The sequence below is a fragment of the Centroberyx affinis genome, unplaced genomic scaffold (genome assembly GCF_046629955.1).
Source record: "Centroberyx affinis isolate AG114_WGS23_722 - 3 ecotype Tasmania unplaced genomic scaffold, CSIRO-AGI_Caff_v1 ptg000854l_1, whole genome shotgun sequence".
Lineage (NCBI taxonomy): Eukaryota > Metazoa > Chordata > Actinopteri > Beryciformes > Berycidae > Centroberyx > Centroberyx affinis.
The window spans coordinates 86,105-100,926 of record NW_027279448.1 but is presented as its reverse complement, the minus strand read 5'-3'; the positions used below and the strand labels follow the sequence as shown (position 1 = coordinate 100,926).

General features: G+C 43.3%; 1 protein-coding gene across 3 annotated transcripts; it reads left to right on the top strand.

Moving 5' to 3' along the window:
• The first annotated feature begins 5,505 nt into the window (after window positions 1–5,505).
• Window positions 5,506–14,202, top strand: LOC139645387 (chromatin-remodeling ATPase INO80-like). Of its 3 annotated transcripts, none has more exons than XM_071521074.1 (9): window positions 5,506–5,596; window positions 6,367–6,439; window positions 7,153–7,311; window positions 7,737–7,839; window positions 8,032–8,120; window positions 8,640–8,792; window positions 9,520–9,691; window positions 11,736–11,951; window positions 12,587–14,202. In XM_071521074.1, exons 1-9 carry the CDS (start codon window positions 5,508–5,510, stop codon window positions 12,793–12,795), a joined length of 1,263 nt encoding a protein of 420 aa, XP_071377175.1. In that variant the 5' UTR covers window positions 5,506–5,507; the 3' UTR covers window positions 12,796–14,202. The 3 variants fall into 3 exon arrangements, with proteins under 3 accessions (XP_071377175.1, XP_071377174.1, XP_071377173.1); XM_071521073.1 differs by having other exon boundaries at window positions 8,637–8,792; window positions 12,590–14,202; XM_071521072.1 differs by having other exon boundaries at window positions 8,637–8,792.
• Window positions 14,203–14,822: the final 620 nt, after the last annotated feature.

Genomic DNA, 14,822 nt, shown 5'->3' with positions numbered 1-14,822 from the left:
CTACTTACACCGAACTCTAATAATAATCTTTTCTCCCTTGTGGTGACCGAAATTTCTCAGAATAAATGTTCTCAGAAATGATAAATAAACATGCTTATGCACGCATGCACACATACACACACACACATACAGACACATGCATCTTCAGAATGAAGAACAGTGGAGTTCCAAAGAGTGAAATTGAAACTTATATTATTATTGCTTTTTAGTGTTATAGAATAGACTATGACCTCTACCCAGCACTCACTCAGTAAGTTGGTGGAGAAGAGGTAGCCTAATTCAAGACTGTGCTGGTTCTCTTGTTTTTTTTGTTTTCTTTTTGTCCTGAGGGGTATTTCAAGAAGCAGAATTGCTCAGTAAGCCAGATAATTCAAAAAACATCCATGAAACAGCTTCTCAAATGCTGTTCATATTAAGAGGTCATTGGCTGATGGTATGGCTATAAGATATCTGTGAGAACCAATATCTAGGGCTTAAGTTTAATTGGACTAGTTATTCAAAGCATCAAGAATGATGTTTTTTTTTTATCTGGTTAACAGAATAATCCTGCTTTCTGAAACGCCCCACTTTGCTGTCAGCTGGGTATTGTTGCGTTGTTCCAGTCAAGTTGTTCAACGTTTCTACCTCCACTGGAGAGGAGCTCCCGTACCTCTGATGAGCCTGCCTGTCCCTCGTTAGTGCACTCATTAGAGGGCTAATTAACAGGTCAGGCCTAATTAGAGGGGTCTCATCTGCAGGGGAGGCAGCCAGATGGGAAGGATGACTAGAAGGAGTGAGGATAGAGGAAAGGTGGGGGGAAGAGGAGGGGGTTTAGGGAGATGGGAGTGGCAAGGACCTTTGGGTTGGAGAAAGAAACGGAGGCCGGCAGAAAATGGAAGACAAAAGTGGTCAAAGAGCCAGAGGGGGGAAAATATGGGAACTACAGACAAAAGAGGAACGCAGAACATGTTTTTTTTTCTCCTGCGTTGAGCTGAAAGCCTGATATGGGAACTGCCAGGGTGATTCTAGCAGGCCCAGTTTAACAACAATGGGACTCTGGGTGCACCACTCCATTGTTGCTTCCATAGTTGTTGCAAACATCACTTTTGGCCCGAAAGCCTCTGCCATGATGTCATTGGGAATTCCTTCCCCATTCACTCAGTGCAGCGCTCTTTCCACAGCCAAATCTTTTGATGGCAGACGGACCCAGCCCAGGTGGTTAAGGACTGTCTTCCTGTGTGTCTGGAAACACAGTGGGAATGCCTTGTGTGTAAGGCCGTAGGAAAACAGCAGTGGTGAGAATGCTGTAGATAGCTCAGATAATGCAAGCTAGCCATTCTATGCTAATGCGCGTCTCACTACATACCCCACCTTTAGTCATACTCTCCATGGTAAGATTGCCTTGTCTAAGGCAGTTGACGGTCTGAGGTTGATGGGTGTCGTTTTCATTCATTGTTTTCATAATATGGGTGTTGTGAAGCTCTTTGAGACTGGAACAGTGATTAAAGGCTATAAAAGTAATCGTTCACAAGTCATTCTCTCCCTTATTCGATCACCGCCCTCCATCATTCACTTCATCATTGAAAGTAAGTCATACAATGATACAAATTAAATTTCATAGACCATGAAGGAAAGATGAATGCTAATAAATAAAAAGCACGAGGACAAGTTAGATAACCAATCTATATTAATCTCATAAACATAATACTAAAAATGTTTGGTTAGCGGACCTTACACCAGTCAGCAATGGGGGTTAGAGGAGACGACGTCCCCTCTACCAATGAAATCATTCTCTCTGCCTATCTGGCTTCAGTTTTCCTTGTCCCCATTATCTTTCTTGTTGGTCCAGGATGAAAATTGAGCAGATGGAGTTAATTTCCTGACTATAAGACTTTGAGTGAGAGAGAGAGAGAATGTAAGAGGGGCCGATACTAATCTCTGTCATTGGCGTCATTGTTTTCGTCGCCAGTCGGCTGCCGGTTCTTTTGGTGACATCACATCTTTGGGGTGATGGATCGTTGAGATCCGGGTGGCCTGACGGAGAATAACATTGTTGGCTTTCTCTGGCAGCAGGCGACGACAGAGGAGCAGGACCGCCAAGTCTCGCCGTTTTAGACAGCGCTCCCACTTACGCTGTGTGTCTGTGGCTGCTCAGACTGCACTTTACTGTACTGCATGTCTGCGGCTTAGATTACAGCGCTGGCGGGAATGCCCCCACCGACTCTTTGGTACCTCAGCCAGAAAATCAGCAGAGGATTATAGCAAGTAATACAGATTAAAGATATACAGCTTTGACTAAATTTGTCTGTCAGATCCCCTTTTTCATTCATGACTAACCAACATAATTTGGGATACAGTCGCAATATTCTCAATACTCAATACAAAAGGCGCACATAAACATGTTGGGGCAATTTTATAGCGTGTAGCCCCCCTTGAGAACCAGCTTATAACATCTTGCAGCATAGATGTCAGATGAGGTTTTCTTTTTTATTATTATTTTATGGTGTTTCGCTCCACTGTGACTGTAAATACAGTAGAGAAAGTGCGTGACCTGTGACAGAAAATGAAGAGCCAAACTCAAATGTTTATAAGGATCATGGGTAGTGGACTCTTATTTATTGTGGTCTTTACAATGAGGCCCTGATGGATAGATTGTGATGCAGGTTTTTCCCAGGCCCTATCATGGCCCACGTTCGTATCGTGTCTTGAATTAAGATGCTGTTTTGAGACGAGTCTGCCTTAGAAGCTGCATGTGTCTGATGAGTGATCTGAAATCAGCATCTTAGTTTTTAGAGGCTTCTTGGATACCAGCACAGTTTGTTCAAATTAATTAGTTCAGTTCAAAAGTTTCAGCCAGCCAGCCAACATTTCAACAGAACTCTTCATCAGGGGAGCGCTGGAGTTCATGTAAAAAAAAAAAAAAGTCTGAGATCCAGTTACCTAAGTAGTGGATCCAGAAACATTCACATTTAAGTAGTCGAGTAGGAGATTGTTACTGTTCCCTCCCCACATCGGGGTACGTGTACTTGCAATAAACGTCAGAGTAGATAGGTCATGTTTCGGTTCTATAAAGCAATAGGAGACTGCTGGTCATTTCTCTGGATTACTGATTTGTGTTCACTTATACAGATTTTAGCTGTTTTTCCCACATAACCAAGAATACAGCAGCGCTTAAGCAAGTAAATTACATTAGCTGATGCATAAGTCTTGATAGTCTTCCTGTTTTAGAATGATGGAATATCTTGGTACTATATGTATTCTAACAATAGATGCAGTTATAACGTTGAGTGCTCATTCCAGCATGTCCCTGATGAAGACTTTGGTCACAACGTTGAATCTGTTGGCTGTTGTGATGGCTAAAACATTTGAATCAGTTGAATTAATTTATGCATTACTGCGTGTGCTTCACCATTGGGAGTATTTATTGCAACAGTTGGTTTTGGGTATGGACTGCAAGCATACACTTAGTTGAGTGAGGACTCATTATCGTTTGGGGAGTTAAGAAACAACCCAGCTGAACTCGGGTTCCAGTCAACCGCTCCTTGGTACTTCTAAGAGGTGGTCTTGATGCGCATCCAAGTGCCAACTCCAGAGTGGTTAGCATGAAGTGAAAATGCTATTTCACTAGAGACAGGAATATTAGACAGGAAACTGCACATTTAATGACACGTATTAACCAATTTTGGTACTGCCATACTCCTTTCTTCCCATACTTCTCTTTGGTTTGTGGGCAAATGTCACAACACTTAAGAGCTTATACACTAAATCGTATGTGTAATCAATTGCTGACAGTGAATTGGAGAAGATGAACATTTTGTCCAGTAGAAGGTTGAACTGAACGATCTTAGGGCTTGGTTTATGATTTGCTTGTCATTTGGCACTGGGAAACATAACCAAACTGATGAAGAATTGCAGAAAAGTAACAATGTCACTTCTGATTTGCACCAATTCAAACAAACAGGAAGAGAAAATAGCCAGCTGCTGAAGTGCATATTATCAGTGTGGCACCACTCTAGGAGAGAGACTGCCAAGCACTGGTGGTTAAGTCAACATGACAACTGCCTGCTCAGGACTGGTCAGGACTCTGTGGACAGGTTATATAACATGACGACTTGGCAGAAGTTGTGACAGACGATGCCCAAGTCTCAGGAGATCTCAGACTTTCTTTTTGTTAAACGTTTATTTCTGAGAATGTAGTCCTGGAGTTAGTTTTGAGATTAGAAAGACCCAGTAAGGCTTTCTGTAGATGCAACAATATCTGCAAGGTACTGCTGGCAAGATATCAAAAGCCAATTCAACAAGGTTAGCAGCATTTTGGCGAGCACCAGGCTAATGGTCCCTAATGTAGTCTTCACTCAGAGCAGATGGGACTGTTGGGAACAGAGCCAGACATACAGAGAGGAGGGCCGGGCCTGCTGGGGCTGAGACCCGGGGTGTCGTGACAGGGGGTATGTGGGAGGGGGGGCTTAAGGTTAGGGAGGGCAACGTGTCAAATCATGGGTATTATTGGGGGTTAATGATTGTATGCGTCTCTGTCAACTCAGAGGTGAGATGTGATGTGTGCGAGTGTGTGTAATTAGTTCATAAAGGGGCACTGAGATGTTTCAGTGGACTTTGGGGAGGGAGGGGGGGTAGTGCTTAAAGAGAGATCAACATGTCACCTCATCACTGCTGTTGCTCTGACCCCACTCTCCTAGGGCCCCTCCCACCAGACCTAACACCCACACCAACGCACACACAGAACAGCTTAGCACACTTTTGGGGGGGATAGAATATCAATCTCAGTGTTTCTCAACGTCTCTTTGGACTGGGATTGAGGTTTCAACCCAAGAAAAAACGCATAAGAAATGTGGGATATTGATATGTTGGACCCAAAACTGCGGTCCGACAGAAATTCCTATATGAAAGATCAGTGTTCTTGACCCCTGGAACTTAACAGCTAGATCTGCAGGGTTTATCCGCTCCTTAGAGAACCACTTAAAATGCACGGCATATCCGAGAACTTGTTAAATTCACTTAGTGTACTAAAAGACTGAGTGGTTGGTGACATCTCCCCAGCAAGGGCTGAAAAATACTCCTACTTCCCTCAGATTTGGATATTTATTGGTTTCCAAACTCACAGTGAGGTGGTGAAGGTGATCCAGGAAAGTTTAACACCACAATCCATGAATTCAAAAACTTTATTCATGAATTCAACACAGGGCTGGAGCCAATTCCCTCAGTTCAAGCAGTTTGAAATGTAAAAAGAAACTGTATTTCCTTTTCTAATGAGCATCTATTTTCAATTCATTCTTCAGAGGTCGTATACGATAACCTTCTCACAGGAAAAGTTGAAGTTTTGAAAAAAAAATACACTGAATTGGGAGTGAAATGAGCATAGTTCTGGCAAAAAAAACTGAATAAATGGGGAGCTCAGTACAAACCCAAATAGCGAAATTAGTGTAGATAAGCCTTTCTGTACTTTTCTCATCCTTTCTCCTCATTATTCATCCTCCCTTCTTCTTCCTCCCTCATCTGTCCAGGAGTACATGGTTCACCGTAAACACACCTACATGCGTCTGGACGGGTCCTCCAAGATTTCTGAACGCAGAGACATGGTGGCTGACTTCCAGAGCCGGTGGGTATAGACAGAGGCATTCCAGTGTGTGTGTGTGTGTGTGTGTGTGTGTGCGTCTGTGTATGTGTCTGTGTGTGTGAAAACAAGCGCTCCCTTTTGACAATAACTGACTGTAAATCCTCCTTTTCATATACTGTAGCCATCAGTGAACAGTTTAATATTACATGTGTATGTGCATGATTGTGTGTGTGTGTGTGTGTGTGTGTGTGTGTGTTTGTGTGTGTGTGTGTATGTGAGTGAGTGTGTGCATTTCCTTGTGGGTCGGCATGCTCTGGTTTACATTAGTGCAGCGCTCCTAGGGTCCTGGGCTGCTCTGGTTCTTATTGTGAGGAGTGTAGGTTAAGGAGTTTGGGGTTTATTGAAACATCCCCCGCTTTTATTGTGCGGGACTTTACCACTGGTATGAAGTGCATGTTCCATATTCCATGCCTCTTTTGTTAAAGTTTTAAGATAGCAAACGGATGTCATTGTGGATCAGTCAAGCAGCAACTGTTTTATTTACTCCACATATACATACTAACAACCAGTTTTTCCTGAAGAATTATTTTAGATGTAGGGGTAATCTTGTTTCTGAGACCCAGGCTTGCTGTTGGGCCGATTTCAGGATTAATAATGGTTCTTAATTGGGTATTTATATCATCGTATATGGACATTTGTGCTGTGTTGTAATTATCTTTTGTGTGTGTCTCTCTCTCTCTCTCTCTCTCTCTCTCTCTCTCTCTCTCTCTCTCTCTCCCTCTCTTCCCCTTCCTCCCTCCCTCCCTCTCTAGGACGGATATCTTTGTCTTTCTGCTGAGTACGAGGGCTGGAGGGCTTGGCATTAACCTGACTGCTGCTGACACTGTGAGTCACTGACACACTGAAGGAAAAACACTTCAGTGATACAGTATCAAAGTACAAACAACCCTGATAGTTCTTAAATACATACAAATTGCATGTATATTCCCTGCCATGTTTATTGCTCTTACTAACAGACTCAGAAGAGTCTACATGTCCTAATGATGATGATAAAACAGTTTTATTTAAAACTGACTCATTGGAAGGTTCAATATTTAATTTCATTCCAAAATGTCTAATAGATAAGATTATTAAATATGATTCCCACTGTAAATGAATAGGAAGCCAAGTTGAGAATTGGAATAGTCCAGCTAAAACCAAAAATGGACAGTCAGAAGAAGAAAGCTCTTGCTTACTCACTACTGTATCTTCATTGGAAGAGGAGACAAGAAGAGCAGGTGTACAAACTTATGTAAATGCATCCAGTGTGCCAGACTTTTCAACAGTTTGTCATCCTTGCCACAGTAGAAAGCAAAGGTTGGGAAAATTTAACTGTTGTTGGCAAGTTCCATCTGCAGGAGCAGTTGGCGGCACGTTCGGCCAGCGCTGGCGTAGTTTACTGTCGTTCTTCTGTTGAAAACAATGAACATCCAGTTTTCCGTCTACAGCATGCTGCCACAGCGTTCATGCAGCATTACTCCATGATGATATTAACATTTCTTATCATCAAAAGTGAAAAGTTTCTGTCTTTTCCTCCCTCCCTCTCTCTTTCCCTCCAGGTGATCTTCTACGACAGTGACTGGAACCCCACGGTGGACCAGCAGGCCATGGACCGGGCTCACAGGCTGGGTCAGACCAAGCAGGTCACCGTCTACCGCCTCATCTGCCAGGGAACCATAGAGGAGAGGATCCTGCAGCGCGCCAAGGAGAAGAGCGAGGTCCGAAACACAAGCACTCACATATACATACAAGACACATAACATGACTACAAGGGATGTAAGAGATTTAACATTAAAGTGCAACAAATATGTGCCATTACAATGATGACCATGGGCTTGGTAGAGACCGGGCACAAATCTTTTATTAAAGCAAGAAATTATTTAGCCATTTCAGGTGTATTCTCTTAGATTCTTTGACTTGAAGTCAAAATGTGGGTCCGTTTTACTCAACTTTTTGCTAACAATATCAGTGTAAACAAACCTTTTTAGAGAATCAAAATGTATATTTAGCTGTCACATACTGTCAGTCCTTGTATCAAAATGTGAATCAATTTGAGAGAGAAAAATATGAGAGAGTCATAATGCAAACACGAAAAGGGCTTGAACATTAATTAACTGTGTTTTGTGTCTTGCTGTGTAATAAGATCCAAAGGGTGGTGATCTCTGGAGGCAACTTCAAACCAGACACACTCAAACCCAAAGAGGTGGTCAGCCTGCTGCTGGATGACGACGAGCTGGAGAAGAAATGTGAGTGTTTCAACACACACATGCATGCACACAAACATTTTGATATTACAATACTTTTGAGGACATTCCATTGGCACACGTTCCATTCTCATGACCTAATTTCATTCCCTCATCAGCACATTAACCTAAACTTTTACCCTAACCGCAAGTAAAGGTGACAATAAAAATAACGCATTGTATCTTTTCCTGTAGTGCGTCTGAGACAAGAGGAGAAGAGGCAGCTGGAGGAGACCAGCAAGGTGAAAGAGCGCAAGAGGAAGAGGGAGAAATACGCTGAGAAGGTACAGTACAGCAGAAACCTCAAACCTCCATCACCATCTCAGTCAGCAGGGGCATGTCTGAACGAGGAAGGATGTATAGATGGAAAAAAACTGAATGGAAGGAACAAATGAGGGATGTAAAGAAGGAAGTAATGAAGTGAGAAAGGAAGGAATGAGGTAATGATGGAAGGAAAGGAGAAATTGAGGGAACACGTGAAAGGAAAGGAAAAAATAACCAATAAAGAAAGGAATGGACATGAAGAAGAGACAGAGGCAAATGAATTTTAAAAACAATATAGCATTAAAGAATGCATTTAGTGTATATAGAAAGATATAGAATAAAATAATAAAGAATTTGAGAAGAAATTGAATCTATCCCCGTCTCTCTTGCAATTTCCTCCTCCACGCTATCCCCTCACCCTCATTCTCTCCCTGTCTCTCTCTCTCTCTCTCACTCTCTCTCTCTCTCTCTCTCTCTCTCTCTCTCTCTCTCTTTCTCTGCTTTCCTACCCACTTTCCCTCTCTGACCCTCTCTAGAAGAAGAACGAGGAGTCGGAGACCAAGAGGAGAAAGGAGGTGAACCTGGTCATCTCTCACGCCCCCTCGGCAGACAACTCCAACTTGTCTGCCGACGGAGATGACTCCTTCATCAGCGTCGACATGGACTCTGCCATGCCCAGCCCCTTCAGCGAGGTGAGGGACTCTCGAGTGAGTGTGTGTGTGTGTGTGCGTGTGTGTGTGTGTGTGTGATTATTCCTTCTTAAGCTTAGATATGGACTTGCCTAGCTCCTTTTAGCAAGGTGAGGGAATTGTGACAGAGAAGGAGGGGTGGAACGGAGTGATTGGCATTGGAATCCTTGAAAACGGTGAGAGAGAAGAGGGAGGAGAAGGGAAAGGGGATGAGTTGAATACGTTTTAAAGCATGCAGGGTTGGTTAGGTGCTGCTCCTTCAGGTCAGTTTGGCCTGCATCCACAAACTCACTCTCTTATTCTACATCTTCCTCATTTTGCTTCTAAATTCCACTCCTTTTCCAACTCCTGCCTGAATCTCCCCTCCTCCACCTCTGTCTCCTTTTAATATCCATTTCTTCACTGGTTTTTGGTTCCTCTTTGATTTGTTGCTTCCTTCTGTCATTCTTTCCTGCCTTCCTTCCTCTCTCCTTTCCTTCCTTCCATCTTTCCTTCCCTCGTTTATTCCGCCCTTTCTTTATACCATCTATTCCTTCACATCCTTCCTTCACTTCTCCTGCCTTCCCTCTTTTCTTCTATCCTTTGTTCATTCCTTCCTTCCTTCCCTTCTTTGTTCTTTGCCCCGTGCCCCTCGATGGTTGCCCTTTACTGTCCCGTCCCGGGTCCCTCTGCTCCCTGTGGTGCTGACTCCCAGCCTTGTGTGTCTGTGTGTGCTCCTGTCCCTGTCCAGATCTCCCTGAGCAGCGAGCTGCAGCCGGGCTCGCTGCCGCCGGACGCCGACGCAGACGAGAGCAGCAGCGACATGCTGGTCATCGTGGACGACCCGGTGTCCTCCGCGCCGCAGTCTCGCGCCACCAACTCCCCCGCCTCCATCTCTGGATCGGTCTCTGACAATATGAACGGTGAGAGATCAAATTAGTAAATCATTTGGACCGACTGTTTACAGCGCAGGACTGTTGACAGGATGTATGCACAGCTCAAAAAACTAGAGAGATAGGAGATGAAGTGCATTCGGGGTAGACTGATATATCTGGCCTTTTATTAAAAATCAGATATCGTCCTGTCAGTGTTGTCCCCCGCCAATATGCTGGAGGTGAGGATATGATTTTTCAGTCTGTACAATCTGCAATAAAACCTGCCTCACTCTGCCTTAAGAAGCTCCTGACCAACCTTAGAAGAAAGAATTTCATTATCATGGGTTTCAGTGGAGAGTTTTCATGTCCCATTGTCTAAGTGCTGTTTCCACTCTATAAAGAATAAGACTATGGGGGAAACACTGAATCCTTGTAATTTTTTGGATTCTTTTGTTTTGGCTTGAAAATGATCAAATTTAAATATTCTATTAAATTGACACATTATATCGGATAATGGTGGTCAGCACCTCTAGAGCCAGTAGGGATTCAGTGACTTGCTCAAGAACACTTCAGCAGGGCGGATGCCTACTGACAAGGGGGCTTAAACCTGGTTCCTCTGGTTGTAGGACAGTCTCTCAAACCACTAGCCCACCCTGCCACCCATGAAATAAGCACACTGTCAAAACTCTTAATAAAATCCTAATAAAAGATATTCTTGGTTTGTGTGAACTGTAGTACGAGTATACAGCCACGCTCCATTCTAAAAGCTCCAAACATGCCAAATAAAACATTTTCTGTGTGTTATCTATGAGATAGTATTGTCGTTTTACAGTGACGTTAGTACGGGGAATCAGTGTGACTTTACACGGAGGTCATGATTATTGTAAACAGCAGTTGGTGTCATGTTCCCTTTGCTATCAGGACTAGTGTTAAAAAAAAGGCCTGTGTCCGTTGAAGCAACTCGTCTGTTACCTCATATGCATTTTGGAGCTGATTATTTTGATTTATGATGGTTTTACTTTGCCTTGGCTGCAGTATTTCACCGTGTTCTGGACTCTGAGTTCCAGATAAAGAGTGAATCTATATGTTGTTTCTATATCTCTACTTTGGATGCTTTGCAGTGAAATAATCCTTCCTAAATACATGCTGGTTCATTGAAACCCATTTGGGGTTTAGCTGTCATGGTAAGAGGCTCCCGCCAGGAGAGATTATTAATGGCCCCTGCTAACCAGGCCCTGTGAGCTGGGAGAAGGCCACAGCATCCCTAGATGATGTTGTATTGAAAGGTTTGGAAGAGAGAACAGAGGTTAGGAGAATGAGGGAGGAAATTTGAACTTGGTCAAAGGGTTCAAAAGGGGAAGATGGGGAGATTGAGGCCTGAGGGGAGGACGAGGGACGCGTGGAGGGGAGGGGTTTTAATCCGTGTCCGGGTGTTAGTTATAGGGTCGGCTCATCTCCGCCTAGAGAACGGTTGTGGTATTAGACGTCTGGTTTTGAAAGGGGGCCCACTTTGTACCGCAGCCTCTGGATCAAAAGATGGGAGAAAACCTCAGACCAGTGGGGAGACTGATGGAGACTGGGGCAGAAGGTGTAGGGGTATTAGAGGATTAGGCACAGTACCAGGCAAACCGAGACTCTAAGAGTGCAGACAGTATGGAAAATAAGAGCACCATTCCTCTTTTGCCTAGATCCTGTGCTAAGGGTAATGATGAGTGATGAGTAATGTGTAATAACTGCTCTACATTAAAGCATTTCTTCCCTCAAGCCTACTTATTCCTGCCTACCTTGTCCTCCATGTGCCCCTTTTGACTGAAGAATAAACAAGAAGAATATGCTTTGTCATGGGCAGACACCCGTTTTCTATCTATAACTATTTTTATTTATTTGAGATGCATGAGCCAGCAGGTTTTGCAGGTCCTCTGGTTGCCAAGCATCATCTTTGCATCTTTGGCTTGTTATACGTTTGAGTTCGATATGTATATGAAGCCAAAATAATTCTAAATAGGTGAAGCATTGCTAGTAATACAGAAAAGGACAAAACAACAACATTTGTCTCATTTGTGCCTTATGTGTGTCTTGCTTCCCTGTGTAGGTGTTTCAGCCCAGGACACAATCAGTCCAGGCAGAGGCAGATCGGGGCGGAGTCGGGGACGGCCTAAAGGATCGGGAGGCGGGGCCAAGTCGGCAGGGAAAGGACGCGGGCGCAAGTCAACAGCGGGCAGTGCGGCAGCGATGGCGGGAGCGATGGCTGGGGCAGCAGCTGCATCAGCAGCAGCATACGCCGCCTATGGCTACAGCGTTTCAAAAGGTTAGGGAATATACACACACACACACACACACACACACACACACACACACACACACACACAGACTCACACAAATACATGCATGCACTGTATCAGTCCACATCACTTGCAGGAAGAGGTGGAAGTCTTGTATACTTCCATTATGCTAATGGGAGAGATCTTAGTAACTGTAAGAGCCGCTAATAGATAGATGCATTTAAGAGAATTTCTTTAGCATGTGGACTAGTTTTTTCGCTTTTCTTTTTCTTTCTCTGCCATTAGTCGAGATGTCACACCATTTTAGGATTTTGATTGTAAATTAAATTTGAGACTTGCCATTGCCTTTTTTTTTTGTGATTCACCTAATAATTTCCCATTGTATCGAGCTCGGGAAGCTGGCGTCACCCCATGTTGCATTTCCCTCTTTTCCACTGTTCGGACAAAGGATTGATCCTCCTAAGATGGCACCCAAGTGACCAGCTGCCATAGCAACCGTTTAAACTTCCTGAGGCCGATTGTGTTCTCCAGACTCTCAAAGCATATCTACAGTTTCTCTGCCTCTCTCGAACTTTCATTAGAGAGTAACGTGTTAAGTGTGATCTCGGTCCTACATGGGTGTGTCTAGCACTAACATCTCCATGTCCGTCCCTCCTCCCAGCAGGCCTCTCTGCGGCCGGCCCCCTGCAGCCTTCTCTGGGCCGGTCTGGTGCCAGCCCGGCCTTCAACCCCAGCAGGAGCTCCTCCCCGCAGGCCAAAGGAGGCACCTCCACTCCCAGCCCCCAGAAACAGTTGTCCCACAGCCACCACCACACCAGCCACAGCCCAGCCAGGAAGGGCAAGGGCCCCGCTGGCCCGGGGGCTCGATAGTGAACGTTCAAGCACGAATGCACACACAGACACGCACAATTCTGTCTCATTCTCTTTCACAACAGATACACACACAAAATAACTGACCTGCTCTCACTGTGATCCCCATGGATGCCCTACTCTTGAACTAATCAATAGGGAATACAGTATTTACAGTAGCCAAGGCTTGCTACCTGAAGGACTGTGCTCTGCCTGCTGGCTCAGCAACTAAAAGGAAAGGACCCTCTGCATAGACACACACACACACACACACAATCATTTTGAAGGTACAACCCACCACGATCCCTCCCAGCCTCCGCATTTGTTGTGTTCGTTTTATTTCCATGTGTCCAAGTCAGTGGACAGAATCTGCCTTGAGTATTTGTTTGCATTGTGACAAGAGTATTTCCAAGTGCTTTTTTGAGAAGACAAAACTGTACCTTTGCATTCATGACACAGGGGTCTTTTATTTGCTAGATAGTTGTGACATTACAAACAAAGGTGTAACACATGTTGCGTAAAGGGCTTTGAAAACCTTGTGTTTGCCAGGGGAGTGAGCCAAAGGAGTTTCTGTCACATGCACTGAGCCATGTCTTCCATTAACGTGTTTATTCTTGCTGTTATTGATACTTATACATGTAGGTTATTTAATTGTTCCATAGATATGCTCAGTGCAAAACTGGTGGATGATTCTACATTTCAGAACTAAATGTGAACCCATACCATACCAAACAATATGCCTACAGCTTTTGTACTAAAGCGCTTATTTTTGTAATGAAAGACATGAGTACCCATGTCAATATGGCAGATCTTAACATTTTGAAAAGCTTTTGTCCATACAATTTATTCCAATACAGTGGGAAATGAAAAGCAGTAATATATATTTTTTGTCCAATGGGAAAATGGAATGGAAATTTTGGAAAATTTAAAAAAAACATATTCCAAATTGAGGGGTACTAGTTGATAAAGGCAATGCTGCTAAACGTAAATTTATGAATCCATGCAGACTTAGATCATTTGGTTGTCTAATATTTAAGTTATGTAGGTTAAGTTAAAAAGGGGCAATTCATGACAATTGTGAATGGGAAATTAATGTAAAACACATTGTAAATTGTATTGAAGCCATTTTTATTTTTCAAAAAGGTAAAATAATTATATTTCTGATGAGAAGTCTGTGGTTCTCTATGATGTCATTGATGTTTTAGAAAAGGCTTGCGTCAGTGTCCTGAGTTGAGCACTACATCTGTCATAGGTTTGTTTGTTTTGTGTTAATAGTGTGACGAAATGAAGTTCTATATTGATGTACATAATATTGAGAGCGACATTTCCTCTGGTTTTTCCCTCATTTGCTTGTCTATTTTTATAGGTCATGTGTACATATGAATAAATCTGCCATTTTACTAACAGGAAAAGCCAATTGAAAATAAAAGAGTGCTAAATCAGTCTTTTTGCTTATTTTTGACTGGTGGTTATTTAATTTTATATTTTCTAATTTATAAGCAGCTTCACCAATATTCTTCCATTACTTACTTGCATCTGCAGTGTTGTTCAAAACAGCAGTGGAGAAGTGGCAGATCAGTTGGGTAAACTCCATCATCCATCTACATGGGGTGGAGAAAATAATGGAAACACCTGACAATATGAATATGAAGAACCTAATAGAGAGTAGGGCCACCCTTTACTTCCACAACAGCTTCAGTCCTTGTACTGCTGTCATACAAGTCCTGAACTGTGTGCAGTGGGATATTTAACTATTCTTCAACAAGGAAAACTTCCAGTTCTTGAGGGATGAAGGAAGGGGAAATCTACTTCCCATAAAGGTTCAATGATGTTTAGATCTGGTGATTGGGACTCCATGGAAGGTGTTTGACTTCATCCTAGGGTTTTATTGAAACCACTTTTGTATTCATTATGCAGTGTGTTATGGGGGTATTTTGAAGGAACAGTGAAGGAAAGGTTTGAACCATAGTGTGCACCTGGTCCTGTAAAATGGCCTCATATTCCTTGGTTGTTATATAACCATGCAGTGCAGTCATCTGACCTAATGA

What these genes read in the sequence shown, in the direction of transcription:
- LOC139645387 (XM_071521072.1), top strand. Translation starts at nt 5,508, where the DNA reads ATGGTTCACCGTAAACACACCTACATGCGTCTGGACGGGTCCTCCAAG. An exon ending in ACCTGACTGCTGCTGACACT is followed by an intron (nt 6,440 to 7,152) that starts GTGAGTCACTGA and finishes CTTTCCCTCCAG; the next exon opens with GTGATCTTCTACGACAGTGA. An exon ending in GGTCTCTGACAATATGAACG is followed by an intron (nt 9,692 to 11,735) that starts GTGAGAGATCAA and finishes TTCCCTGTGTAG; the next exon opens with GTGTTTCAGCCCAGGACACA.